Source organism: Apodemus sylvaticus, chromosome 1, assembly GCF_947179515.1.
Source record: "Apodemus sylvaticus chromosome 1, mApoSyl1.1, whole genome shotgun sequence".
NCBI classification, from domain to species: Eukaryota; Metazoa; Chordata; class Mammalia; order Rodentia; family Muridae; genus Apodemus; species Apodemus sylvaticus.
In genome coordinates, this window is record NC_067472.1 from 57,207,708 (window position 1) to 57,235,042 (window position 27,335).

The following is a 27,335-nucleotide window of genomic DNA, read 5'->3' on the forward strand; positions in this document are numbered from 1 at the left end:
TCGCCCCGCCCCGCCCCGGCTCGGGCAGCCGGAGGACCCGGAGTGGAGGCTCCCGAGCCCGTGGCGGCGGCGACGATGTGGTTCTTTGCCCGGGACCCTGTCCGGGACTTCCCGTTCGAGCTGAGCCCTGAGCCCCCCGAAGGCGGGCCGCCCGGGCCCTGGATCCTGCACCGAGGCCGCAAAAAGGTGAGTTACTGCGCTGCTTCGAAGGCCGCGTCCGACCTCGGCCTTTCCTAGTCTGTATGCCGGCTTCACTCTGTCGCGCCGGGCCTGACGTGGCGGCGACCGAGAATCCCGGCAACGGGCTGGAGAGCTGGGCGAGCAGTGACGACGTGGCGGGCGGAAGGACCGAGGGACGGACAAGCAAACCGGACGGGGGTCACGTGGGCCTGGCTAGATCCTTAAGGGCTGTCCTGGGGCGAGACTGGCTGGAGTCCTTTCCCTGCTGTTCTGGACATGGGCTCAGAGCTGCTGTAGCCCAGGCTGGTTGGAGTGATCACCTGGCCTGCGCCTCTCAGGTTGCTGTGTCCTCCACCAGGCTACAGGCAGCGCGGTGTCCATCTTCGTGTATGATGTCAAACCTGGAGCCGAAGAGCAGACCCAGGTGGCCAAAGCTGCCTTCAAACGCCTCAAAACTCTACGACACCCCAACATCCTGGCCTATATCGATGGGTTGGAGGTACCTGTCGCCCGATCTGCCCATCTTACTCTCCTCAGGCCCTCACTTTGTACCCAAGTGCTTCAGCACCTTCAGATTTGGTATCTTCTCCACTACCTCTTTCCCTGTCACAGCCCTCATCCTCCCTCCCTCTTCTGGAACCGTGTCCTAATACCTTTTTTCTTACTCAGACAGAAAAGTGCCTCCACATCGTGACAGAGGCTGTGACCCCACTGGGAACATACCTCAAGGCACGAGCAGAAGCAGGTGGCCTGAAGGAGCAGGAGCTGTCATGGGGGCTACACCAGATCGTGAAAGCCCTCAGCTTCCTGGTCAACGACTGCAACCTCATCCACAATAATGTTTGCATGGCTGCTGTGTTTGTGGACAGGGCTGGCGAGTGGAAACTTGGGGGTCTGGACTACATGTACTCAGCACAGGGCAACGGCGGGGGACCACCCAGCAAGGGGATCCCCGAGCTTGAGCAGTATGATCCCCCGGAGTTGGCTGATAACAGTGGCAGAGCAGTCAAAGAGAAGTGGTGGGTGCCCGAGGTCACTGTACCCTGATCTGCCCTGCACTGGAGACCCCTGCACCCTCGGAACCCCTAGACTAGCCGGGGGAAACCACTGGCCCTTCCTACCTGCCTGGGAAGGGGAGCAGGATCTCAGGAGGAGGTGGTTGGTTACGAGGGACAGAGTTTAGGTGTTTGGTGCTTTTGAATTTAAAAGCTGTATGTTGGAGGCAGGTATCTGTGCTTCTCTGAGCTTTGGTGTCTTTGTTAAATGGGGCCGAGGGGGTCACTGCAGGGATGCAGCTGGGGCCTGTGATCCCTGCACCCTGTAGTGGGTGCTTGGGACCTGAAGGTTGGAGGCAGCACAGGCCTGCTGAGACACCCCCACAACTCCCCACCCCCACCCCCATAGAGCATATTCTTTACCTCTTTATCTTTTACATATATAAAAACACATCACCTCGTATATGCTGGGGAGCCCTGAACAGCTCTGGGTTACCGCCACAGGTCAGCAGACATGTGGCGCTTGGGCTGCCTCATCTGGGAAGTTTTCAATGGGTCTCTACCTCGGGCAGCTGCCCTGCGCAACCCTGGGAAGGTAAGTGTCCGGCCTCTGCCTGCCTCGTCTGGCCCAGGCCCTTCTTTCCTGCCACCCACCCATTACTCTCTCCTTGACACGGAACCTTTTCTTACAGATCCCCAAATCCCTGGTGACCCATTACTGTGAGCTGGTGGGAGCCAACCCCAGAGTACGTCCCAACCCTGCCCGCTTCCTGCAGAACTGCCGAGCGCCCGGTGGCTTCATGAGCAACCGCTTTGTCGAGACCAACCTCTTCCTGGAGGAGATTCAGGTGAGCCCTCAGTCCACGCTGGGATTCCTTGCCACGCTCTCTCACCTGTGTTTTAGTGGCTCACATTTGGGCTGTGTGGAGACAGGCACGCAGCTCACTGGCTTACTCCAGTTTGCTTTTTTGTATCTAGGACCACATGCCCAAGAGTGGTACTGCCCACAGTGGGCTGGACCCTCCCACATCCATCACTAATCATGAAAATGTCCCCAACAGATTTGGCTATAGGCAATCTGATAAAGGCATGTTCTCAGTGGAGATTCTATCTTCCTGGGTGTGAAAACCAACCAGCACAGTGGGGTACTGGCTTTAGGACTCCTGAGAGTTGGCAGATGTCCTGATCCTCAATGTAAAATAGCATAGTATTTGCATATAATTTATATCCTTCCATAATCTTGTGCATGTGTGTGTTGTGTGTGTTGTATGTATTCATGTGTGAGGATGTGGACTTGCCTATGTGCAAATGTGCAGAGGCCAGAGGAGGATATCAGGTATCCTGCTCTATCCCATGTTGCCTGATTCCCAGTCTTTAGGGTCTCACTCAGGCTGGAGCCAGTCATTTCCAGTGATTCTTCTGTCTCCATCTCTGTAGCCCTGGGGTTACAGGTGTGTTGGGTCGTGCCCACCTTTTTACATGGGTGCCATGGATTTGAACTCAGTTCCTCATGTTTGTACAGTACTTTTACCCACTGAGCCATTACCCTACCCCCTCCTGTAGTCTTTACATTATCTGTAGCTAACTTACTAGCACCTTAGATAATACACATCCTCTGCAAATAGTTACTATATCGTGATATTTGGGCAAACTACAGCAAGAGAAAGCAGGCTGCACATATGTGGTACGGGCAGTGCTTTCTTTCCTGACAGTTTTGCTCTCTGGTTGTTGAATCCACTCATGGTGGCGACAGGTAGTGCAGGCTGCTGTGTACATCTGGGCACACACACAACACGTGCTTGATGGCTCCTCTGTCACCCAGCAACGACCTACCAGTCACTTCATACTTGCATTGCTGCTCTGTCCCTCATGGGTGCCACACAAAGTCCTGGGGAGGAAGGAGAGGCAGACCTGCCCTTGAGGACCCAGCAAGGACAAACAAGCAGGTCCCCACCTGTGGGAGCTCTCATTACAGGAGAGAGACAGGAAATGCTACTGAGAGAACCTGTGCTCCCTGAGTAAGCGCCGGAGGGAAAATGACCTTGTGTCTGAGGGTCCCTTAGAGAACTGTGCTAGGACCCACCTGGAAGGTGACTCAGGAAAGACAGTCCTGGTCCCGGGAGACAGAACGGCACAGGGAAGGGGGCATCCTCTGCTTCACTTCTGCGTCTCAGCATCCATGGCAGTGCGAGGGAGAGTCGTCAGCACCCAGAGCTCTTAGTGGCATGGGCATGGTGACAACGCACTGCGGCTCTGCTCGGACCCAGCCAGGTGTAGGGAACACAGATTGAGGACCTGGGCAGGAGGGTGGCAGACCTCAGAACAGAGTGCATTGTTGCATTGTTGCATTGTTGGGGTGAAGCAGGAAGGCCAGTGTCTTTTTTTTTTTTTTTTTTTTTTTAAGGCAGGTTATCTCTGTGTAGCCCTGGCTGTCCTGAGACTCACTATGTGGACCAGGCTGGCCTTGAACTCAAAATTCTCCTGTTTCTGTCTCCCTGAGTATTGGGATTAAAGACATGATTTGCCATGCCTGGTTTATATCTGGCTTTATATCTTGAAGCAGTAGCTGGGACTGCTGAGCTCTGGTGTCTCCTGGCCAGTGTGGGGGCACTGGGGTGGTTGTTACATGGAGTTCTTCTCACCTGGCTGACTTTGTCAGACTGCCTGTCCCCTGAATATGTGCCCCATAGAAAATGGGCGGTTTCTGGCTAATCCCCACCTCACCCAACCCCCACCCCCAGGAGAACGTGGGAGTGAAGACTGTGACTCTCTGGAAGGGTGGCCTTGGCTGTGATTCTCTCTTTGAACCTTTCTTGTCACCTCCCTGGCTCTGGGGTCAGAGCTTGCTTCCCACATTGGACTACACAGCTCTAAGCACCTCAGCCAGGGTCACTGCTTCTGGGCCAGGCTGTTCCTGAGGATGGCAGTAAAATGGGACATGGGGCTTTGGGTAATGACTAGCCAGATACTTGATTTTTTTTCCCCCGGAGGCAAGGCCTCACTCTGCATCCCAGGATGGTCTTGAATCCTCCATCCTGCCTTGGTCTCCCCAGTGCTTGGAAGGCATGTGCCACCATGACTGTTTGCAGCCTTGGGAGCCTTAACTCGCATTGTCTTCTTTTGTAAATGGGTGAGGGATAGCGTCGTTCTGCGAAGTCGCAGAGGTGTGCTGGTTACTTCTCAGCAGTGTGTCTTTAAACAGCATCCTTTCTGTCTGTGTGTCAGCTTCTGCTGGTAAACTATATGCGCTTTCCTACCTTGTAACGCTGTGGAGAGGGTTATTGGAGATGCTATGTGTGGATGTTTTAGTTTTCAGACTGTGCTCAGGAAATTTGTGTTGTGGGTATTATGTATTATCAGGGTGGGGGTATTCGAAAGACTAATGGTTGTCAAGCCTGGTATGGCCCAGGTCTGGTGGAAGACTGTCTGCCTATTTCCTGACTTTTTCTATGGCTCTCCAGAAACTCCTCCCGGTGTGTACAACCAGGCCAGGGCAAGGTGCCAAGTGAGAGCCTTCGCTTTGAGCTTCCGTTTCCTCCTGTGGGTCACTGTGAACAGTACAGGACATGCAGATGAAAGCGTTTGATCTCTTAGGGATTGATTACCTTGTAGGTTAAGTGACAGGGATATAGCAAGAACGGTCACTAGAAGACTCTAGCTCTGTAGCCCAGGCTGGCCTTGGTCTCGCTATGTTGCCTCGGCCTCCTCCTGCCTTTGCTGCGTGGGTGCTGGCCACGGTGTGGGTGGCCGCTGTGTGGGTGCTGGCCGCTGCGTGGGTGCTGGCCACGGTGTGGGTGGCCGCTGCGTGGGTGCTGGCCACGGTGTGGGTGGCCGCTGCGTGGGTGCTGGCCGCTGCGTGGGTGCTGGCCACGGTGTGGGTGGCCGCTGCGTGGGTGCTGGCCGCTGCGTGGGTGCTGGCCGCTGCGTGGGTGGTCAGGCCTGGCTCGCCGGCAGCTTTTCTGAGCATCTTCTGACTGAACCCTCAGAGCAGTGGTAGCGCTGTTATGCCATTTCCAGGTGAAGCGTCTGCCCATGGTCACCCATGGAGAGCTGGGCTCCATAGTGTCACTGCTCCCTTCAGGCTGGGGTGGCCCCTGCCCTCATCCAACTGGCATGGTCTGGCTGGTTTCCCCCCTGAACCCTGTCTATGTTCCCCCAGATCAAAGAGCCAGCTGAGAAGCAGAAGTTCTTCCAAGAGCTGAGCAAGAGTCTAGACTCATTTCCCGAAGACTTCTGTCGACACAAGGTGCTGCCCCAGCTACTGACTGCCTTTGAGTTTGGCAATGCTGGGGCCGTGGTCCTCACACCTCTCTTCAAGGTAAATGGGGCCAGGAGCTGTGGGATTCAGGGACCAGGGAGGATACAGCTTTGAGTGAGAAGCATGCTCAGGGTAGACTCAAACCCAGTGTCCTCATGACTTAGCAAGCAAGGGCTACCTGCCAGGGGACGTCGTAGCCTAGGGAAGGACAGTCCCTGTGCCTCCAAATTGCTTACAGACCCCTGCTTCAGAGCCTTTCTCCGTGTACCCAGGAATCTGCTCACATTCCTACCCTTCCTCTCCGCACTCGCTTTGGCAGCTTGATCTTCCCCTCTGCCTCCAACCCTAGCCAGCAGCACTTACATAGGCTCCGCCCATCCCCAGGGACTCTACCCCTGAAGGGACTTGCTGGAAGAGTTTAAAAGGCAGCTGTCAAATTCTGTTTAATTGGAACCCTCAGAAATTGTAGGGAGAATTCTGTGTGCATGTGTGGCACAGGCACCACTTCATAGGGAGGGGCGCTGAGTTCTCCACTGCCTCCTAAGACATGAAGGAAGGTTGAAGGAGAGTTACCTGGGGCAGAGTGTGGGCCAAGATTCTGCTGAGGAAATGCTTTCTCCACCATCAACTCATTCCTTCCCTGGGAAGCCAGCAGTGAGCGGGAGCTAGATGAGGAACCCCTGTGAGGTCGCCCCAGCCCTGTGGGCGTGGCCAAGCTCTCCTCCTGCTCTTTCCTCAGGTGGGAAAATTCCTCAGTGCTGAAGAGTACCAGCAAAAGATCATCCCTGTGGTGGTTAAGATGTTCTCATCCACTGACCGGGCCATGCGCATCCGCCTCCTCCAGCAGGTAGGCGCCTCAGCCAGTCTGCCCAGGTCCTCCTCCCAGGCCTTGTCCTGGCTCTGATCACCCCCAGCCTGTGCTTTGGCTACTTAGGGACCCTAGAAACCTCTACCATGGCCACCACACAGGTGAAGGGCCAGGAAAGCTCTCGGGAGGTGGAGCTGGTCCCAGGGCTCCTTGCAGCCTCGGGATTCTTCAGACTCCATCACTTAGGGCCTTGGGATTAGGACACAATTTTTCCTGTCAGTCCCAAGACAGCTGGACCTACAGATTGTTGGCTTCTAGGTTAGAGGGTCCTTATGAGCCAGAAAGAACTAGTGACTCCCCAGGACCAGGAAGCAATTCCTGACCAATTGTCAATGCACTTCCTTTCTGAGGACACACACACACACACACACACACACACATGAGCGCGCGCTGGGCTTCCTCAGGAGGCTACCTGGTGGCTAGTGTCTGCACTGGAACAGCTGAAGCCAGAGTGGCCCTGTGACTTCGGTGGGGGTGCAGCTGTCTTCTCATGCCCTACCCTGGGCCACAGATGGAGCAGTTCATCCAGTACCTTGATGAGCCGACAGTGAACACCCAGATCTTCCCCCACGTCATACATGGCTTCCTGGACACCAACCCCGCCATCCGGGAGCAGACAGTCAAGGTGAGTGTTGTCAGGCCTGGAATGACTAACCCTTGTCTCCCAAGACAGGGAAGTGGTTCTCTCTGGAACACAGGCCTAAAGGTGCAGTGGGAGGGTCCAGATGCCTTGCCAGGGCACAGCGCACACTGGCAGCCAGTTCCTCTGACTGTGACCGAGACAAACAGTGGGCCTAGCCCACCCATGTGCATGTCATCAGAAAGCAAAAGGATAGTGTAGAAAGGAGGTTTTGGAACTTTAAAAACAGGACTACCTATCTGCCTAGCATGGAAGCACATACCCGTAATACTGGCACTCAGGAGGCACAGGCAGGAGAATAGCTGTGAGTTCTAGGCCAGCCTGGTCTACATAGGGTGTTTCAGAAATGTTTCAAAACGACTGCTTTAGCCAGATGTTGAAGCTCTTGTAATTTCAGTGCAAGAGAGGCAGAGTCATGAGGATCATAAGTTCAAGGCCAGTCTAGGCTACATGAAGTGCCTCAAAAAAGGAAAGGGGCATGTATACAGGAGGAACTGCTTTCATCTAGTCTGTTAGATGTCCTGGAATAAATGTGCTCCTTGTAGAAGGGCCAGCAACTGTAAAGACTTTGAGGCTGGGGTCTCTAGTAGTGTAGAGGTAGCCGAGAGGGATCTAGCATGCTGAAGGGGTGTGGTTAATGCTGAAGGGGTGTGGTCAGTGCTGAAGGGGCGTGGTTATAGAAGGTGGAGCCAGACAGATGAGAGTCAGAGCACCTGGCACACTCATTGAAAGTGAGCTGGGCAGTGGCAGGGTCGGACTTGCTTTAAAGGACAGTCCATGCATCCCTGGGTGTGGTGGTGATGCACACCTCTGATCCCAGCACTCAGGAGGCAGAGGCAGGTGGGTTGGGTGAACTCAGGTGAGTTCCAGGACAGCCAGTGGTGTACAGATTGTATTCTTTGTGGAGCCTGACTATCAGGCAGGGTGGAAGCTGTTCAGGGTTGTCAGGTGCTGGCGTAATGACGGCCACATGGAGAATGGGGCATTCTGAAGTGGCTGAGTCTTTTCTGAGAGTTAAGGATGATCCTGCGGTCTCTAGGCCTGGAAGGGTCTGAAGGTGTAGTGTGCTAAGAGGACTGAGCTGCAGACTGGGAATGACTGGTAGGTGGAGGTGCTAAGCTGGCACCAACCACATTCATGTAAAGTACAGGGAAGAAGTCTTGGTTAGGATGGCACCAGGAGACTGCTGTCAGCTTACTGTGCTGTGACGAAATACCTGAAATGACCTAAAGGGAAAAGATCTGTCACTTCTGGGGTCAGAGTCAGGACTCTCAGTCCACGGTCACAGCTCTGTTACATTTGGGCCCCTGGGAAGCTGGGACATGCTGGCAGGGACCATGAAGTGACGGCAGAATTGCTTTCCTCATCACAGATGGACAGAAGGACAAAGGGGAGGGGCTGGCAAGGGATAACTCCCAAGGATCCACTGCCTAGACAAGGTTCACTTGCATAGCTTCCATCATCTCCCAACAACCAGCAAATTCTGAACCCAACAGTGGATCACCACTGGTGAGGCCAGAGCCCTCGGGCTCAGTCACTGCCCTGAAGCCTCACTCCTCAGTCCTCGCTGCATGTGAGCATTGCGGATCCAAACACCAGGGCCTGCAAGCCACGCACGGAGAGAGCTGAGCGGGCAGGAGTCTTAGATACAAAGGAAGCTGACGAGTACACTTTGAGGTTTCTGACCTCCCAGATTTCAGTAAGTCGAGCACTCACCCAGGCTGGGGTAGAACCAGACAGAGCTTAAAAGTGTAGGAAGAACTTGGGGGTGTCAGAACTCCTAAAGGGTCAGGGGTAGAGGTAAGAGAATACGGGCCCTTGTTCTGGTTCATTTTCTTGTCATCTAGAAAGAGGGAAGCTCAAAATGCACAATTGCGTAGGTTAGATTGGCTTTTGGGCATGTCTGTGGGGCATTATCTTATGCAAGATGGCCTGGCCAGCCCTGAATTGGAGGTCCCGGAAGCATGGACTAGTGAGGAGAAACAGCTTCCTCCTATTCCTGCCTCTCTACTCCATCCCTCTTCCCCGAGTAGCTTTTTAAGATGGGATCTCTTCATATAGCTCTGGCTGTCCTGGAATTCATTGTGTAGACCAAGTTGGACTTGAATTCCCCAACATGACCCTACCTCTGCCTCCGCAGTGCCTGGCCTCTGCCTTCAGGGTCTTGCCTTGTGTTCTTGTCTGGACTGTGACCTGGTGGCTATAAGATGAGACAAACCCTTTCCTTCCCACATTGCTTTTTTTCTGTTGTTGTTGTTGTTGTTTTTGTTTTTTGTTTTTTTTTTTTGGATTTGGTTTTTTCGAGACAGGGTTTCTCTGTACAGCTCTGGCTGTCCTGGAACTCACTCTGTAGACCAGGCTGGCCTCGAACTCAGAAATCCGCCTGCCTCTGCCTCCCAGAGTGCTGGGATTACAGGTGTGTGCCACCACTGCCCGACCCAAGTTGCTTTTTGTTAAAGTGTTTATTACAGCAACATAAAGGAATCTAGAACAGCCATTATGTTTAGCAATTTGAAAAAATAAGTAATAAATTGCCAAGTCTAGACAGGGTGGTGCATGCCTCTAATCCTAGCATTGAGGAGGTTGAAGCAGAAGGATTGCAAATTCAAGGATAGCCTGGGCTACAAAACAAAGTTAAATTGAAAATCAAATTTAGCAAATTGGAGGTCATCAGTGACCTCAACCTGAATGAACCAGTTTGCTAGAGTGGGTGTCGTCAGAATGTGTTGGTAGGGAAGTTTGAATGGGGCAGAATGCAGGTAAGTGTCTGCGGTCTCGCCATAAAGGGAGCTGGGACCAGGGGCACCCTGGTCTAATATGCTAGTTGGGACAGACAGGCCTAGATGGATGTGATAGCCCACTAGTGGCCTGTACATTCTCCTAGGAGTCCATTCTGCTCTGGCTCACAGTCCCTCTACCCTCTCCTCTCCAGTCCATGCTGCTCTTGGCCCCAAAGCTGAATGAGACCAACCTCAACGTGGAGCTGATGAAGCACTTCGCAAGGCTGCAGGCCAAGGATGACCAGGGTCCCATCCGCTGCAATACCACGGTCTGCTTGGGCAAAATCGGCTCCTACCTCAGTGCTAGTGTGAGTGTCCTGTGGAGCTATAGAAGAATGGCAGCCTCCTCTTAGGCTACAAAGCCTGTGTGCTTGGGTCCTCCCTGTCCCAGAGCATCACCCTCAGTCCCGAGCATTGTTGGGCCTGATGCTTGGGCTTTTGAGGTGGAGTTAGCTGTAGGTCAGATCACAGCCGATAAGGGTTGTGAACCCAGGTCTGTTTGACTCCATGTCTTTACACAACACTCAAACTTCTGCCAGGCCTGGACAGTTAATAAGGCTGAATGAAAGTTGGGCATGGCCAGGCAGTGGTGGCACTGCCTCTAGTTCCAGCACTGGGAGGCAAAGGCAGGTGGATCTCTGAGTTTGAGGCCATCCTGATCTACAAAGTCAGTTCAAGGACAGCCATAGCTACATAGGGAGACTGTCTCAAAAACAAACCAACAATTCTAATGATTGACTAGGCCCAGCAGGAGGGGGGAAGACTCACTCAGCCTCCGTGGCTGCGCTGTGCACCGTGAGACAGTGTGGAACCCACTGGTCCAGGAGAAACCTGGGTCCACATTGTAGGTTAAGTTCTTTTACTTTTTTTGTTTTGGATTTTTGGGTTTTTTGAGATAGGGTTTCTCTGTGTAGCAGCCCTCACTGTTCTAGAACCACCTCTATAGACCAAGCTAGCCTCAAACTCATAGAAATCTACTTGTCTCTCTCTTTCTCTCTTATGAGTGCTGGGAAGAATTCTCTTCTTTAAGTTGAGAGTGCTAGGCACACACATTTAGACCTCTCATGGCCCCTGCCCGGGAGTGAAAAGTGAGGTCTGGTAGAACCGCTTGGGGCTGCGGCTGCATCTTTGTACTTAAGCATCCTTTTCCCTCCGTCTGCGCTCTCAGACTAGACACAGGGTCCTCACCTCTGCCTTCAGCCGGGCCACGAAGGACCCATTTGCACCATCCCGGGTCGCGGGGGTCCTGGGCTTCGCTGCCACACACAATCTCTATTCGATGGACGACTGTGCCCATAAGATCCTGCCTGTGCTCTGTGGACTTACTGTGGACCCTGAGAAATCTGTGCGGGACCAGGTAAGGCGCAGCCAGGGTAGACGTGGGGGCTGGGCTTGGGGATATTCAATCTCCCAGAGGCCCGGCCATGCCTTGGGAATGCTGGAACCTCTTGTTATTCCACAGGCCTTTAAGACCATCCGAAGCTTCCTGTCCAAATTAGAGTCTGTGTCGGAGGATCCTACCCAGCTGGCAGAAGTAGGTGAGTGACCCACACTTGTGTTCTTTGTCTTGTACTGTCCCCTGGTATGTCCTGCCCATGAAAGTGTCTAAAAGCTGGAAACACCCACCGAGTTGCCATAGGTGTTCCATAAAGTGGAAGACGGCCTAGGGAAGAGAGGGTTTGCCACGCAGAGCCGGCTCTCTGGCATCTCAACACGAAGCCTATACCTGCGTATCTCTCACTGTCCAGAGAAGGATGTCCATGCAGCATCCAGTCCTGGAACAGGAGGGGCTGCAGCCAGCTGGGCAGGCTGGGCTGTGACTGGGGTATCCTCACTCACCTCCAAGCTGATCCGAGCACACCCCACACCTGTGCCGTCTGAGACTGCTGGGCCCCAGAGACCGGTGCCAGAGGGTGAGTGCCACATCAGTGGCTGAGAGCTGTTGTCAGGCTCCCCTGCTGCGGTGTTAGGGACATAAGGCATGGGGCATCGCCTAGTCACTCTGGGCTCTCCTTTCACACCTCTCCTCCTAGCCATTTTACTTCAAGAACTTTGTTTCCTAGGAAATCCTGCTCCAGACCCTCCCCTTGCCCCTGTCACCCCTGCAACCTCAGGCCACTGGGAGACTCAGGAAGAAGACAAGGACGCTGCAGAAGACAGCGCCACTGCTGACAGATGGGAGGATGAGGACTGGGGCAGCTTGGAGGTGAGCAGGGCTCAGAGGCCTCACCAGGGCCCCAGCTCACGGCACAGGCTGTCCTTCAGAGGAGTGTGCAGACCAGAGGCAGCCCCACCCCCATCTGCATGGTGTCCTGGTAGGGAAGCTTTATGAATCCGTCATGACAGGCTAGCGACAGCCACTGAGGACAGCCACTGAGTGAGCCCCTATTCAACTCCAGGGTCCCTAGAGCTATATCAGAGAAGAGAGGGCTGGTAGGTCTCAAAACCAATAAAAATCCCAAAGGGCAGGCCTGTGGCCAGGAGGCTCACTGTACTTGCCTCTTGGGGGATGAGAATGTTGCTGGTCATGCAGTTCTCCTTCTTACCCTGCAGCAGGAAGCTGAATCTGTGTTGGCACAGCAGGATGACTGGAGTGCCAAGGGCCAAGGGAGCCGAGCTGGACAGGTGGGCCGGGCGGCAGGGGCCTGTATGGATGGTGGGCAGGGTCTGTATGGATGGTGGGCAGGGTCTGTATGGATGGTGGGCAGGGTCTGTATGGATGGTGGGCAGGGTCTGTATGGATGGTGGGCAGGGGTCTGTATGGATGGTGGGCAGGGGTCTGTATGGATGGTGGGCAGGGTCTGTATGGATGGTGGGCAGGGGTCTGTATGGATGGTGGGCAGGGGTCTGTATGGATGGTGGGCAGGGTCTGTATGGATGGTGGGCAGGGTCTGTATGGATGGTGGGCAGGGGTCTGTATGGATGGTGGGCAGGGGTCTGTATGGATGGTGGGCAGGGTCTGTATGGATGGTGGGCAGGGGTCTGTATGGATGGTGGGCAGGGGTCTGTATGGATGGTGGGCAGGGTCTGTATGGATGGTGGGCAGGGGTCTGTATGGATGGTGGGCAGGGGTCTGTATGGATGGTGGGCAGGGGTCTGTATGGATGGTGGGCAGGGTCTGTATGGATGGTGGGCAGGGTCTGTATGGATGGTGGGGAGGGGTCTGTATGGATGGTGGGCAGGGGTCTGTATGGATGGTGGGCAGGGTCTGTATGGATGGTGGGCAGGGGTCTGTATGGATGGTGGGCAGGGTCTGTATGGATGGTGGGCAGGGGTCTGTATGGATGGTGGGCAGGGGTCTGTATGGATGGTGGGCAGGGGTCTGTATGGATGGTGGGCAGGGTCTGTATGGATGGTGGGCAGGGGTCTGTATGGATGGTGGGCAGGGTCTGTATGGATGGTGGGCAGGGGTCTGTATGGATGGTGGGCAGGGGTCTGTATGGATGGTGGGCAGGGTCTGTATGGATGGTGGGCAGGGGTCTGTATGGATGGTGGGCAGGGTCTGTATGGAGCACTGTTTGGTCCTTTACTTTCCCTGGCCTACCTGTCTTTCCCATTGTTCACTCACAGGTCAGCCACCCAGACCACAAGTCTCTGGACTCACACTGGAGCAGTTGGGAAGCTGAGGGCTCCTGGGACCAGGGCTGGCAGGACCCCAGCTCTGTGGAGCCACCCCCAGAAGGCACACGGCTGGCTAGCGAGTACAACTGGGGCAGTGCGGAGCCCAGTGACAAAGGCGACCCCTTTGCTGCCCTGTCTGTTCGTCCCAGCGCTCAGGTACTGGCTTGCTAGTGCACAGCTTGGAGCGGACTGTGCTGGGCGTTGACCCCCACTGCAGCTTGCATTTTCCTTTTCAGCCCAGGCCAGACCCAGACTCCTGGGGTGAAGACAACTGGGAAGGCTTGGAGGCTGAGAGCAGTGAGTGTCCCCATGGGGAGCTGGCGGGCAGGGTAGGGCAGGTGTGGGGCCAGAGCGGAGACTGCTCAGCCCACTTGGCCCTTTCCTTCCTGGTCCCAGGACAGACGAAGGCAGAGCTGGCCCGGAAAAAGCGAGAGGAAAGGAGAAGAGAAATGGAAGCCAAGCGGGCAGAGAAAAAGGCCACCAAGGGGCCCATGAAGCTGGGAGCCCGGAAGCTGGACTGACAGCCCCACCCCCAAGCCCTGGGCATTTCCAGCCACTGGAGAGCAGGCCCAGCGGATGTATTTATTGTACAAACCATGTGAGCCTGGTCAGCAGGTCAGGCACATCTAGTGTACATAATCAGAGCCACAATAAATTCTATTTCACACCCTGGGTTCCAGTTCAGCCTAACCCGCCCGAGCAGTAGGTCGTGGTGCTGCCATCCCAAGCACCTTTGGATGTGACTATCAGTTTGCCTTGAAAGCCAAGAGTAAATTAAGGGGGCAGATCTGACTTGGAAGTTTCTAGGAATCGTCCTCAGGGAGGAAAGCAGACTCCTCTGCAGACAGGAGTACCCTTGGGCGTTGGGATGTGGGAAGGAGATTTGTGGGCCCGGACAGAGCCTTGGGTCCGTGCTCTCATTTGTTAAGGAGCAAAGGTTCTTGTCTCCACTCTCAGTGGAAAATACTCCCGGTGGTCACTGAGGTGTGGGCTCCGGCTGCATCAGCGGCGGCGCTGAGGCACACAGGCCCCGTGAGGGCGGCTACGCGTGAAGCCAGCTTTGCAGACGCAACGGAAGGAACCATTGGTGTTGACGCACCGCTCGCTCTTGCACAGCAGACCGCGCTGATTCAGCTCTCGGCACTCATCAATGTCTGCAAGGTGGCATAACGTGGGCTTGGGTGAAGTCCCTCTGTGGTACGATCTGACCCCCGCGGACCTTGCCCTTCTGTCCCTAAGTCTTGCTCACCCACGCAGCGGGCACGGGAGGCATCCAGCTGAAAGCCCCCAGGACACTCGCACACCGCGCCCCCTGGCCGTGGCACACAGCGGCCGCTCACACAGCGGCACTCATCTGAATCCTCCTCCGAGCTGTCCTCGTCTGCACGGGCCAGAGGAATACAGAGATCAACATGGGCTCCCACTGGTGGCTACTAATCCACACCTCTGCTCCCTCGGCCTCACCTCGCGGAGACTTCCCCAGTAGCAGGGGGCTTGTGTCCCAGAAAGAATTGCTCTCACTCTGTGAAGTCGGGCACTGGGACCCTGGAAGCGGGAACTAGAGTCAGCAACATGGCTGTAGTCCTGTCCCTACCTCTAGTCCCTCGGGTAGCTCACCAGTGCCACGCGGTGGGCATGGTCTGCACTGGGTACCCCAGCCGCGGCCCTGGCGGCAACAGCAGTCATCGAAAGTGAGGGCAGGTCCAGCCAGGGGCCCCATACACATGCCGTCCTCTCCTCGCTGGCCCCAGCACACTTCACGTCGCTCTGGGGCGTGCTCTGCAGGACGTGACCCACATCAAACAGGAGGGATGCAGGAGCTACCCACTGCCGTCCCATCCCAGCTGCCGGCTGTGGCCCGGGAGCTCCACCCTGACAGGACTCAAAATCGGCCCAGGACCCCTCACCCGCCTGGCTCTCGGGGAGCTGGCAGTCGCGGCCGGAGGGCCTGGGCACCCAGGGCTGGTAGGAGCCCGGGAGGTTGACGCAGCGGCCAGGACGGCAAGCAGCCGGATCCTGGCACTCATCCACGTCTATGGGACATCGAGGGGGTTGGTGGAGGTGGTAATCACAATTCAGCCTGGGCTCTGGTCCCTTCTGCTCCCCGCACTGATTCCCCGGGCCTCACCCATCTCCTCCGGGCTCAGACATTGGCGCTGCGCGGGGCTGTATTCTGCGGGCGGCGTGCAGGCACAGCGGTAGCCACCGCGTGTGTTCTCACACACTCCGTTCCTGCAGTTAGACTCATCCAAGCACTCATCCACGTCTGTGGAAAGAAGGGTTGATGACAGAAGCAGGCCTGGAGCAGGCTGCTTCCCCAGGAACACCACTTGTAGCTGTGCTCACCCACGCACTCCAGCAGGTTGCCGTCGTAGTAGAAGCCCTGCTTGCAGTAGCACTCGTAGCCGGGCTGCGTGTTCACGCACTTGCCCTCCTTGCAGATCTCTGCCCCAAACAAGATGCATTCGTCGATGTCTGTGTGACCAAGGGAAACGTGAGTGCCCTCTGCTTTACCCGGAGCTTTGGGTCCCTGGGCTGAGACTCATGGGCGGGGCTTATTGGGAGAGTAGACCCCAGGCAGGGTTTTTGGCGGATTATTGGGGCCAAGCTGGTATAAGGGGTGGAGCTTACCCAGCGAGGTGGCAGACCCAACCAGCACCCTTAAACCAAAACAAACTGTAATGGGAAGAAGCAGGGCGGTGCCAGGTCGGAGCTTACCACGGTGGGCTGGGATGCCATAGTTGACAATGTTGTTGTCCTGAGTGTAGCCTTTCCCATCAGGGCAGAGGCTGTGAAATTCAGCTGCAGGGTGAGGGAGGGCAGGGAAAGCAGGGCTGAGCACACACTGGCCACACATCCGCTCTCTGATCCTTTCCCTCCCATCCACCCAGAGGGAAAGCGCTTTGGTTTCCCAATGAACAAAAGGGCGCTCTGAGAAGGGGTGGCCGTGCCCCTCTTACCTGAGCTGTAGACTGGGCAGGGGTAGATTTCGCAGTGGTCTCCCCAGCCAGCTCCCAGAGAGCAGCAGCACTCCTGCTGGGTGACATTGGTAGCCAATACACTGTCACAGAAGACCGTGTCATCGAAGTTAAGGTAGCACTCCTTCTTGTGGTGGGGCTGCTCCACCTCTGGAGAGAGGGCCACAGTTAAAGGTCATGGAGATAGCAGCTTTGGCCCTGTCTACTGTACTCGAAAACTGCACCCACTCTGGCCTTCGCCTGCCCTGGCCCTCCTGTCACCTGGTGAGAAGTCTAGCTCCACCCACTTCTCCCAGGCAAAGAGGATTTCTTCCTGTTCCAGGAATTCAAAAAGGTGGAACCAGGATACATCTCCAAGCCAGCTGTAGCTCCAAGGGTTACCAGGCTGAGGGAAGGGAGGGGACTCACCTTCACACCCATGCTGGTCCTGGGTGAGTGTGAAACCCTCATCACAGACGCAGACATAGGAGCCCTGGAGGTTCTCACAGGCCCCGTGGGGCAGGCACAGGCCCGGGTCCTGGCTGCACTCATCTATATCTGGGAGGGGCAAGAAGTCCAGGAAGCAAGTGCAAGCTCAGCTGTGGAGAGACCCAGACCCTCTTTCCCTGGGGTGTGCCCAAAGGCCTTGCACAGGCTCAGAGCCCGAATTTCTGCTCTGGTTTCAAAGTGTGTACAACAGAAGTCCCCTGGGCCTGTCTGCGTGTCTTTCGGGTTTGCTGTTGCTTTTTTTTTTTGGTTTTGGTTTTTCAAGAAGTTTTGCTATTCCTTGAAGGAACATCTGTTGCTTGATATCCTCCTGACTCAGCCTCCTGTGTAGCTGGGATGGCAAATACATGTCATTAAACTTGGCTCCAAACCCTTTCACTCCTCCCAAATTTTTGCTCAAGGTAGAGTTGCCCCTACCCTTCTAAAAGATACACTGAGTACTTTGCAACTGTTGTTCATGGGGTGGAAACCTACCCAGAGAGACCCTCCCCAAACAGAGAGACCCTCCCCAAACAGAGCCCCTACTGAGAGACCCTTCTCACCAAGAGATCCTTCCCACCCAGAGAAACCCCTTCCCACCTACAGCCCCTTTTGAGGGGTCTCCCCACCCAGAGTTCCTTGCTGAGAGGCCCCTTCCCTCTCAGAGCCCCTGCTGAAAGACTCCTTATGCTTCAAATCTCAACTCTACAGCCACCTCCCTTTAATTAACTTCTGGGTACCCTTGCCCTGAATCTGAGGTTCATTTCCGTGCCCCCTCCAAACTAGGAGCCCCAGTTCATTGCTGAAATACCTAATGCACCTTGTGGCAAACGGGTGTGCAGGTGGATGTACACGGAGGTCAGTCAGACTATCATATCTGTAAGGGGCTGAGCAGAGGGCTGGAGCGATGGCGCTGCCCTTATGAACACTGGCTGCTCTGCCAGATGTCCCAGCACCCACATGTCCACTCACAACCACCTGTATAGCTCCAACGCCCTTTTCTGGCCTCCACAGGGATGTATGCATGTGGTTCACAGACATGATTCAAGCAAACACACAGGCACCAAATGTAACACAGAAACACTGAAGCCGGCAGGGTGACCCTCTTAGGAGAGCAAATGCAGCTGGGCGGTGGTGGCGCACGCTTGTAATCCCAGCACTTGGGAGGCAGAGGCAGGTGGATTTCTGAGTTCAAGGCCAGCCTAGTCTACAGAGTGAGTTCCAGGACAGCCAGGGCTATACAGAGAAACTCGAAAAAAAACAAAAACAAAAACAAAAAACCAAAACAAAAGAGAGAGAGAGAGAGAGAGAGAGAGAGAGAGAGAACAAATACACTGGGGAATGAGTTAGATGGATTGATGATGAATGGATGGATACAAAGACTATAGAAAAGCTACAGTGTGTCAAATAGATACAGAAGTGCTACAGTGTGTCAGCTAGATCACACTGTCCCGCTGCTCATTTCAGGAGCCCTTGGCCCACTCCTCATACCTTGGCACTTCCTGCCGCCCACCAGCCGATGACCCTGGGGACAAAGACATCTGTAGGAACCATTGGTATTGATGCAGTCACCCCCGATGCAGGCTGCAGGGAAGTCACATTCATCAATGTCTGTAAGAGATTAGGGTTTGGAGAATTTCATCGGTTGACCCCATACACAGGGCCTGGAATTATCTGAGGTCCCTACTCCAAGGGCCCTGGGTCATTCCCACACCCTCAAATCACAACTGGGATCTGGATGGGGACTAGACCTGGGCAGTAGAGATCCTGGGGTGGGTAGGAACAGGCTCTAGGATCCCTCACCCTCACAATGGCTCCGGTCCCTTGAGAGATGATAGCCAGAGAGGCACTGACACTGGAAGGAACCTGGCGTGTTCGTGCAGATGCCATCCTGGCACACGTTACCAGCCTCGCACTCGTCCACATCTGCAGGGCACAGAGGAGAGTCAGGGGACCAGGCTTCTGTTACTGTTTTCCCACTGCTACCCATTTGTCTGGAGCACAAAGCTGAGGCCTGGGGGCCTCCATGCTGCTTCCACATGAAAACCATGCATGGGTGACCAAGCCAAGTGTTCCCAGGATTCCATGGTCATACTTGATGCTAAAGAGCTCATGTCTTCCCGCCCTTCATTCACACTCGCCAAACAAGAGGTTCCCTCTCTTCCTATACTGCTTAGAGTTCTTTAGCTTCGGGGGGCTCTGAAAGCCCAGCCACCTTCCATCGCCCGACCATGCCTCTGCTCCCATCTCCTCATGCCCTTTCATCTAGCCCGCCTTCCCTCCTGTTGGTGCCAAGAGGCTCTGCTAGATGTTCTTCTATCCAACTCTATCTCCTGGGGTAAGCAGGCTCACCTCAGCTTTCCAGAGCCCCCACTCTCCACAAACCATAGTTCCACAGGGACGTGTCTAGCTCAAGACTCCTAACCTGCATTGCTCAGTTTCTGACATTTCTGACTGAGAGACCCGCCTGAGTCACCAATGGAGCACCCTTCTGAGCTTGTCTAGCATGGAAGGCTCCCCAACTTCCCTTTGAAAGCAGCCCAATCCCAGGGACTTATCCCAGTGAACAGCACCACACATGGAGTCACCAAAGCAGACTCCCCTCTTTCCCTGACATTGACATCCAGCCAACCTGCTCTACTGTCAGAGCATCTCATGGCCATCCCAGGCCACTGCCCTCACCCCATCCATCCGGAAAGCAGGCTGCCCTCTCATTCTTCATTGCTTAGCTAATTCCTACAGTTCTTTAGAGAAATGCAAGCCTCCTTCCTTCAGGCCTCTGTCTCTGCTAGTCAACAAATTTGTCAGATTTCCCAGTTTGTCTAAATTCTAGTCTCTGGTCTAGTTTTTGGTACTTAAACATTACCACAAAGAAGAGGACTGATGATTCCCCAGTCAAATTATCATGCTTTCCAAACGAAACTTTCAAGCCTCATTTTTTTTTGTTTTGTTTTTTTTTTGTTTGTTTGTTTGTTTGTTTGGCTTGGGGTTTTTTTGGATTTTTTTTTTTTTTGAGACAGTGTTTCTCTGTGTAGCCCTGGCTGTTCTGGAACTCACTCTGTAGACCAGGCTGGCCTCAAACTCAGAAATCCACCTGCCTCTGCCTCCCAAGTGCTGGAATTACAGGTGTGCGCCATCACATGCTAGCTCAAGCCTCATCTCTTAACAGACAAGAGTAGGTTCAAGAGGCTGGAGAGATGGCGCAATGGTTAAGAGCACTGACTGCTCTTCAAGAGGTCCTGAGTTCAACTCCCAGCAACATGTTGGCTCACAACCATCTGTAATACATACAATCCCCTCTTCTGATTTGTCTGAAGGCAGTTACACTGTACTCAGATTCATAAAATGAATAAATATATCTGAAAAAAAAGAGTTGGTTCAATAGTTAAGGGCATTTACTGCTCTTACACAGGGCACACCCACTTGGGAGTTCACCGAGGTCCCAAGTTCTAGAAGATCTGGTCTCCTTTTTTGGACACTGGATTTGTACGTGGTACACATTCATGCATTCTGGCAAAACATCCATACACTTAAAAAAAAATCCACTTCCCAACGTCCAGCTGCTTCGCTGAAAACATAAGCCTCAGAAAACCGGCAGAATTAGTCCCCACCAACCACTGGTTTTACAGCGTGACCCACTCTCTAACTTCCAGCGTGCTGGAGCTCACCTACGCAGCTGAGGCCGTCCGGTGCAGGCTCGTATCCCTGGGCACACGTGCAACGGTAGGAGCCTGGAAGATTCTCACACCATCCGGGGGAGCATGGGCTACCCTCGGAGCACTCATTGACATCTGCAGGGGAGAATGCTGGTGTCTCACTACGCCCTACTTACAAACTGCTGGAGTGAGGCACCGGTCCCCAGGGCGAGGGGCGGAACTCTACCCTCAGGAGGCCCGCCCCCCATATGGACCTGGATCCGCCCTCACCACGACAGGCCCCGCCCCCCTGGCTGCGGTAGCCAGGCTGGCAGGCGATGCACTTGAAGCTGCCCGGTGTGTTTTCACATTTGCCGTCGGGGCAGGTGCTAGGGTCGCGACACTCGTCGATGTCTGTATGGAAGGGAAATGGAAGAGAACAGGTCTGGGGACAACATAGCTGGTCCGGTGCTCATACTCCTGGACAGGGCCTCCCGCCGTCACAAATCAAGGCAAAATGGAACAGATTTAGCTTCCCTGACTCCAGCCTGAGAGGATCAGAGACGAGTGCAGGCCTCTTGCTGCGACACCCTTTTTGGTCTGGAGGGTAACCCACCTTCGCAAACGGGTAGTCGGGAGGCCTTGAGCCGGTAGCCAGTATAGCAGTTGCATTTGTATTGACCAGGGAGGTTGGTGCAGATGCCACCGTCACCACACAGGTGAGGCTTGGCACACTCGTCCAGGTCTGAGCAAAGACAGGGTACGATGGGGCGTGGGGCGGGCAGTAGGAGCTGGTCCCACCCAGTATACACAGGTTAGCCAGGGGTTGGTGGCGCTCACCCACGCACGAGCGGACCCCTGCATCCACGCGGAGGCGGTAGCCTCGGTTGCAGTGACAATTGTAGGAGCCACCAGTGTTCATGCAGATGCCTTTCCCGGGGCCACAGGGCTCTGCCTCGCACTCGTTCACATCTGGAAGGATCAGCAGGTGAGGAGACATCAAAGGCAAGTTGGGAACCCAGGCTCTGTCTCAGGCTCCTCCCCAGCGAACCCAGGCTCCTCCCCAGCCAACCCCTGCTCACCAACACAGTAGCGGTGCTGCGGATGTGACCGGTAGCCCGGGTTGCAGTGGCAGGAGTAATCCGAGGGGCCAGGCACGCACTGTCCATGGCCACAGATATTCTGATTCAATCGGCACTCATCGGTCTCTGTGGCATGGGGGGATTGGGTCAAAGGCTGATCAGGAAAATGTGTTTTCTGCCACACCCCAGAGGCAGATACTGACACGCCAGCCCTACTGACCAGGAGAGCTTAGTCACATAGTGATCTCTGCCTTCTGCACATGGGTATTTAAATCCCAGGATTTCCTAAACATTATCTCAAATAATACTAATGCCATTGTTATAGAAAGTCTCCATATAGGACTCTGGTATCCTTGCCATCCCTGCCACCTTACTTCCATGCCTACCTAGGACTCTAAGAGCCTGACCCCTGTCACCTCAAGTCAAACCACAATGGCTAATTGCCCTATGCTATGCTCTTTGCTCTTTTTTTTTTTTTTTTTTTTTTTTTTTTTTTTTTTTTTTGGTTTTTTGGTTTTTTGGTTTTTTGAGACAGGGTTTCTCTGTATAGCCCTGGCTGTCCTGGAACTCACTCTGTAGACCAGGCTGGCCTCAAACACAAAAATCTGCCTGCCTCTGCCTCCCAAGTGCTGGGATTACAGGCGTGCGCCACCACACCCGGCTTGCCCTATGTTCTTAATACTCTTTCCCAAGAGTCTCTGAGACGACATTCTTCCAAGTCCCCTCAATAGTTTAAATCCTGTGGTTTCAGGTTTATTACTGTCTTCTAGCCAGTGACTTCAACACCCCTTGCTCCAAGGACCTGGGTCCTCCATTTTCCACCCTGACCATTTCCAATGGTCAGTATCTCCCTCCCAAGACAGATGCCAGTCAGTTCCTAGGAACCCAACTTGTGCCAGAGCTGTATCCAGATGGTCAGATGGAGGGCTCCACTCGTCCTCTGGTTCATAGCCCCATTTCCTCCTCTCCCCTTTTGGTCCCCACTTTTTCCACGAAGCCCAGGGTGATGCTAGACTCCACTCTGCCAGAATACACTTGACCAGCGGTGTTTACAGGCTGCTCTCTGCCCGGGTACTTATCCACAGGCTTCCTCGCTTCCCTCCCAGACACCTTGGCCTCCACATTCCCACAATCCCCAGGGGTAGTCGCCTTCCACCTGAGCCCCTCCTCTCTGGAGCTCAGCTAGACTCAGGGTTTCCATCCAGGTCAATGACTGTGGCCTCAGCATCCTTATGACATAGCTTCTGCCTGGCTTCTCTGTGACCTAGGACAAACTGCTCAACCCCTCTGAACCTGGGCCTTTTTCATCTGGAAAATGAGGCAAGCGTTTCCCCTTCAGAGCTAGAGAGAGCAAACTGATGTGAAGCTCTTCACAGGCGCTGGCAGAGGCTGTGTGGCAGTCTGTGTTGGCAAGTGTTCCGACGCTCATGGGCTTGCAGATGCTCCTTGGAGCCTTTGGCATCAACCCCAGGCCTGTGTGGCGGCTCCATGAGCTGCCATCCCCTGCTTCTCTGTGGTTTCTCTCCTCCACCAATGAGTCATACTCTTACACCTTTGCCCAGACTTAACCTCCCTGGAATGTTCTTTTTCTGAATCTGCATGTCCCTCCCTCCCCACTACTCTTGAATGTCTAGCAATCTTATAAACATTGCATACACACAAATACACACACACCACAACCTCTCGTGCTACCTACTATTACAATCTTCAGACTTCTGTCTTTCTGACTTATCTTTTCATAGCATTTATGAGACGTACTAGACTTTAATTATTGCTCTATTTTGTGGGTCTCACACTATAGCCCAGGCTGACCTTGAACTCTAGGCAATCCTCCTGCCTTCACTTCTTGGGTATTGTGATTACAGATGTGAGCCACCACACCTGGCTTGATCTGTTTGCTTTGGTTGGGGTTTATTTGGGAGGCACACAGCAGGTGCTCAATAAATGTAAGTTGAATGACGAAGACTCTCAGATTGAGCTGGCCGTCACACCAACAGGCCCACTGGAAGGCGAAGGGACACCTCTCCTGCTCACTGGACCTTACCCAGCTCCGAGTTCTGGGCAGGTGCTAGCCTGTTAGCCTGCAGAGTGTTGGAAGGGGGAAACCCGAGCTGGATGTGTAGTCTATCCAGGACGTGGTCCTGCTGGCAGGCCTTACCTGTGACCTGAGTGGGGGCGATCTCCACCGCACTTCGGGATGGGGGCAGGTCTGGCAGGAACCGGTGGAAGGTAGGTGGGGAGGGGCGAGAGATCAGCTCTGTGGGCAAAAGCAGGGGCTTTTCAGAGAGCAAGGCTCCTACCTGCTGCAGCCTACCCAAGCTTTGCCACGCCGTCCTCACTGTCACACCGGCACCCCCCCCCAGTGGGTCAGTCCCACTTGCAGTGCCTCGCTCACCTGGGTAAGGCCGGGCAGGTGAGGTGGTGGTGGTGGGGTGGCTCTGTTGCTCCTCGCTCACTGGCTGTGGTTATAGTAACATAAGCCCTCTTGGCTCCTCTGCCTCCCTACCCGCCACCTGGGCTCCCATACTCACTGGGTCCATGGTCACTCCTAAAAGAGAAAGTGGAACATTATTTATGTCAGAATGGAAGCTCAAGGATCAAGGTGTATAGGTAGGGTAGGTCCCAGAGTTCAAAAGGCATGCCTTTAGGTTAAGGGTCAAAGCTCAAGCCGGGCAGTGGTGGAGCACGCCTGTAATCCCAGCACTTGGGAGGCAGAGACAGGCGGATTTCTGAGTTCGAGGCCAGCCTGGTCTACAGAGTGAGTTCCAGGACAGCCAGGGCTACACAGAGAAACCTTGTCTCGAAAAACCAAAAAGAAAAAAAAAAAAAGCTTAGATCCCGGGATCGGGTTTGTTTGCTTGGCAGCCGTTGCCGAGAGCGCAGTGGTTAAGCTTCATCTGCACAGTGCCAGCCTAGGAGGCGATGGCTCGAGTCAGACAGGCGAGGGTGAGGGAGCAGACCAGGGAGGAGTGCGCCAGTGCGTCAGGCTGGGATGTCAATGTCAGAGCAGTGGCGTTCAACCTTCCCAATGCCACCCCTGTACTACAGTTGCTCATGTTGCGGTGACCCCCCCCCAGCCATAAAATTATCTAATTGCTACTTCATAACTGTAATTTTGCTACTGTTATGAGTCCTAATGTAAATATCTAATAGGCAGGATATCTGACATGTGACCCTGACCCTCAGGTTGAGAACAACTGTCCTAGAAGGTCAGCCTACGAGTCTTATCTGGGGATCTGGAGTCAATGGGTCAAGCCAGACCTCTTTCTTCCTCTGTGTCCTTGAGTGGTGGCGCCCGGCTGGGGCTTTCAGGAAGCTGCTGGGGTTTGGGTGGCCCATCAGGGTGCAGGAAAAGAGAGAAGTCACTTTCCCCCTGGATGGTGAGTGTCTGGTGGGAGGTGAGGATATGGTACCCTTTCCCAGCTGGGCAGATCTCCTTGAAGGCTGCTGTGGTCAAGACGTAGACACCATAGCAAGTGAACTCCCGGACAAGTACACGGCTGTCTTCCCATCCCTACATCAGCCACTATGTGCCTCCGCCTCACCTGTACCATCTGCCGGGCAGCGCTGGCACCGGGTACCCCAGGCTTTACCCACACTGCAGCAGCAGAGCTGGCGGGTTAGGCGTGTGGTCAGAGGGTGCTGGCACTGGTGTTCAGTGCTCACAAGGCGAAAACACAGGCTCTTCTCCTCTGGTTTGTCGGCTGCAGGGGTGGTAGTGGAGGGCAGGACCTGAGCATGGCCATGTCCCTCTGTCCAGTCGCTTCAGACGATGCTACTCTGTTTTGTCAACCTTTCGATCCATACGTGGCCCTGACCTCATGGGACTCCCTGAGACCTCGGTGACCACTGACTCCTGATTAGAGTTGCTCTGAATTTGTTCTCACCAAACCAGTGATGTACAGGACCCGGACTTGCTCTGACCTTCATGAGCGCTGACCTCAGGTCACGTGACTCATCGCTGATTCTATCTGCTCTGAGTCTTGTCCTTCTTGCTATCAATCCTTAACCCGCCCTGACCTCCTGACTCTGCTTGAAACTCTGCTCCTCCCATCCAGCCTTGTGAACTCACAGGACCAGGAGTCCCCAAGTCTCACCAATGCACTGTGTACGTGAGGGACCCAAGCTATGACCAGGCGGGCAGACACAGCGATAAGAGCCAGGGTTGTTGAGACAGTCACCATGGCGACACATGCCGGGCATCGCACATTCGTTGATGTCTGTGATAAGCAGTTTGATTCTTGTAGCTGGGGCCATAAGGTGGCAGCACACTGCTCCACACACTTGAGGGCTCCGCCTTCCTCAGACCCTTTCTCTCCCCCATGACCACTGGCCCACCCTACAGTTCACAGCCTCTCCAGCCGACCATACCCTGGCAGTGGGTGCTGTTGAGCCTCTTGTAGCCCTGGGGGCAGTCAGCACCCACCTCCCCGCGTACAGGTCCCGGCTTCTGCACCCCTGTATCTGAGGAGAAAGGACAGACATGATAGCAACAAGATGGGGGAAACCTGGGGTTCTGCAGGAGAGAAATGAGGGCTCTGGGGAGAGGGAGGATTTGGTGGGTTGGGGTAGAGCCTGCACTGGGGGTGCGGGAGATTCCCCTAGCAGGGATGGGAGAAGGTAGCTGGATCACCCCGTGGGGGATACCACACTGAGCCAGGCACTCACACTGAAGCTGTGGGCACTTGTGACACTTGCTTTGTCCCCAGGCAGTACCGATGCTACCGCAGCAATCTTCCTGCTTGGTGAGGCCAGGCAAGGGGTTGCTGCCACACTAAGGAAGGGATGTGGAGAGGAATCACCGTGTGCCCCGCCCCCACTTGCCTCCCTCCTGAGGCCTCTTTCCTTTTTCCAATCCCAACATGTGACACTCAATTGTATGTGGTCATGATGTGACTCAGGTGACCCTAAAATAGAATGACTGATCTTTTGGAATTGTGGTTTCACTCACAGGCTGCTTGGGCAGTGTGTCCTGGAAACAGCGGCCCAGTGGCTTTTGGGTGGGTGGCCTTGGGTGCGGGGGCTTGGGATGCGGCAGCAGGTGCTGGGAAGAGGCTGGGCCTTCAGCATTCGGCCCCTCGATGCGGTGCACCTGAACGGAAGCTTCAGGAGGGTGATGGACACGCACGTTCACCACGGGGGGCGGAGCCTGCACTGGGGGGCGGGGCGCGGTGGCCTCAGGGCTGTCCCGCTCCTGGAGGGTCGCGACGCTGAGCTCCTCCAGGGCCTGGCCCACGCCCTGATCCGACCACCCTTACTGCCCACCCATTTAAGCACCCCCGGGTTGCCCGTCTCCTAGTACCTTCTGCCGAGATTTGTCCTGGCCCCAGGGGCACCAAGAAGGCTGCATGTTGTGCAGGAGGACCCTCCCCCGGCCCGGGAGGATCTGCGATCACCTGCACCGCGTAAATGGCGTGTTTGCTAGCCACAGACTCTCCTTCTGGGGCAAGGGGCGGCAGCGGGCCTGTGGACATGGCCCCGGTCCGGGCCAGTCCGGGGCCCGAACTCCCGGTGCCGGCTCCAGTTCCTGCAGCAGGGACCTGGCAGAAGCGCCCCGTGAAATCCGGGGGACACAGGCACTGGTTTCGGGAGGAGCACTGACCTCCGTTCATGCAGGGTAGAGGGCACACCACTGGGGAGGAGACAGGGGTCAGGGCCTGGTCTCTCTTCAGGCCATCATCACCCACGTCCTGTCCTGGGCTCAGTGTTCAGACTTCCTAGCCACCCATTAGCTCTGTCCTAATTGGGAACCAAACTTTGGTAACAGGTCTCACACATGAAAAGGGCCTTCTGTAGGTCCCCAAACCTTTCTCTCCATGACACATTGTAGAAT

General features: G+C 54.9%; 2 protein-coding genes across 7 annotated transcripts in view; one reads left to right on the forward strand and one right to left on the reverse strand.

Moving 5' to 3' along the window:
- Scyl1 (SCY1 like pseudokinase 1) lies at positions 1–14,009 on the forward strand. Of its 3 annotated transcripts, none has more exons than XM_052192328.1 (17): positions 1–186; positions 539–679; positions 850–1,199; positions 1,680–1,770; positions 1,868–2,023; positions 5,335–5,493; positions 6,173–6,280; positions 6,813–6,926; positions 9,874–10,029; positions 10,890–11,078; positions 11,184–11,259; positions 11,470–11,634; positions 11,785–11,927; positions 12,275–12,346; positions 13,292–13,498; positions 13,579–13,639; positions 13,739–14,009. In XM_052192328.1, exons 1-17 carry the CDS (start codon positions 76–78, stop codon positions 13,861–13,863), a joined length of 2,424 nt encoding a protein of 807 aa, XP_052048288.1. In that variant the 5' UTR covers positions 1–75; the 3' UTR covers positions 13,864–14,009. The 3 variants fall into 3 exon arrangements, with proteins under 3 accessions (XP_052048288.1, XP_052048297.1, XP_052048303.1); XM_052192337.1 differs by having other exon boundaries at positions 12,278–12,346; XM_052192343.1 differs by lacking the exon at positions 13,579–13,639 and having other exon boundaries at positions 12,278–12,346; positions 13,739–13,837.
- Positions 13,911–27,335, reverse strand: part of Ltbp3 (latent transforming growth factor beta binding protein 3) — a 16,537-nt gene continuing 3,112 nt past the window's right edge. The window contains exons 2-28 of one of the 4 annotated variants that reach the window (XM_052192291.1): positions 26,805–27,134; positions 26,454–26,656; positions 26,171–26,276; positions 25,874–25,966; positions 25,600–25,722; positions 25,048–25,206; positions 24,764–24,949; positions 24,034–24,050; positions 23,898–23,961; positions 23,661–23,759; positions 21,503–21,628; positions 21,261–21,392; positions 21,037–21,165; positions 20,712–20,834; positions 20,454–20,576; positions 18,589–18,711; positions 18,277–18,396; positions 16,729–16,857; positions 16,303–16,470; positions 16,061–16,144; positions 15,689–15,817; positions 15,471–15,608; positions 15,250–15,375; positions 14,960–15,121; positions 14,807–14,887; positions 14,592–14,723; positions 13,911–14,496 (exon numbers count right to left, since the gene is read on the reverse strand). In XM_052192291.1, the coding sequence (XP_052048251.1) occupies positions 14,345–14,496; positions 14,592–14,723; positions 14,807–14,887; positions 14,960–15,121; positions 15,250–15,375; positions 15,471–15,608; positions 15,689–15,817; positions 16,061–16,144; positions 16,303–16,470; positions 16,729–16,857; positions 18,277–18,396; positions 18,589–18,711; positions 20,454–20,576; positions 20,712–20,834; positions 21,037–21,165; positions 21,261–21,392; positions 21,503–21,628; positions 23,661–23,759; positions 23,898–23,961; positions 24,034–24,050; positions 24,764–24,949; positions 25,048–25,206; positions 25,600–25,722; positions 25,874–25,966; positions 26,171–26,276; positions 26,454–26,656; positions 26,805–27,134 (3,557 nt within the window). In that variant the 3' untranslated portion in view covers positions 13,911–14,344. The remainder of the gene's footprint in view (positions 14,497–14,591; positions 14,724–14,806; positions 14,888–14,959; positions 15,122–15,249; positions 15,376–15,470; positions 15,609–15,688; positions 15,818–16,060; positions 16,145–16,302; positions 16,471–16,728; positions 16,858–18,276; positions 18,397–18,588; positions 18,712–20,453; positions 20,577–20,711; positions 20,835–21,036; positions 21,166–21,260; positions 21,393–21,502; positions 21,629–23,660; positions 23,760–23,897; positions 23,962–24,033; positions 24,051–24,763; positions 24,950–25,047; positions 25,207–25,599; positions 25,723–25,873; positions 25,967–26,170; positions 26,277–26,453; positions 26,657–26,804; positions 27,135–27,335) is intronic. The other 3 variants (XM_052192273.1, XM_052192282.1, XM_052192265.1) reach the window with 3 other exon arrangements.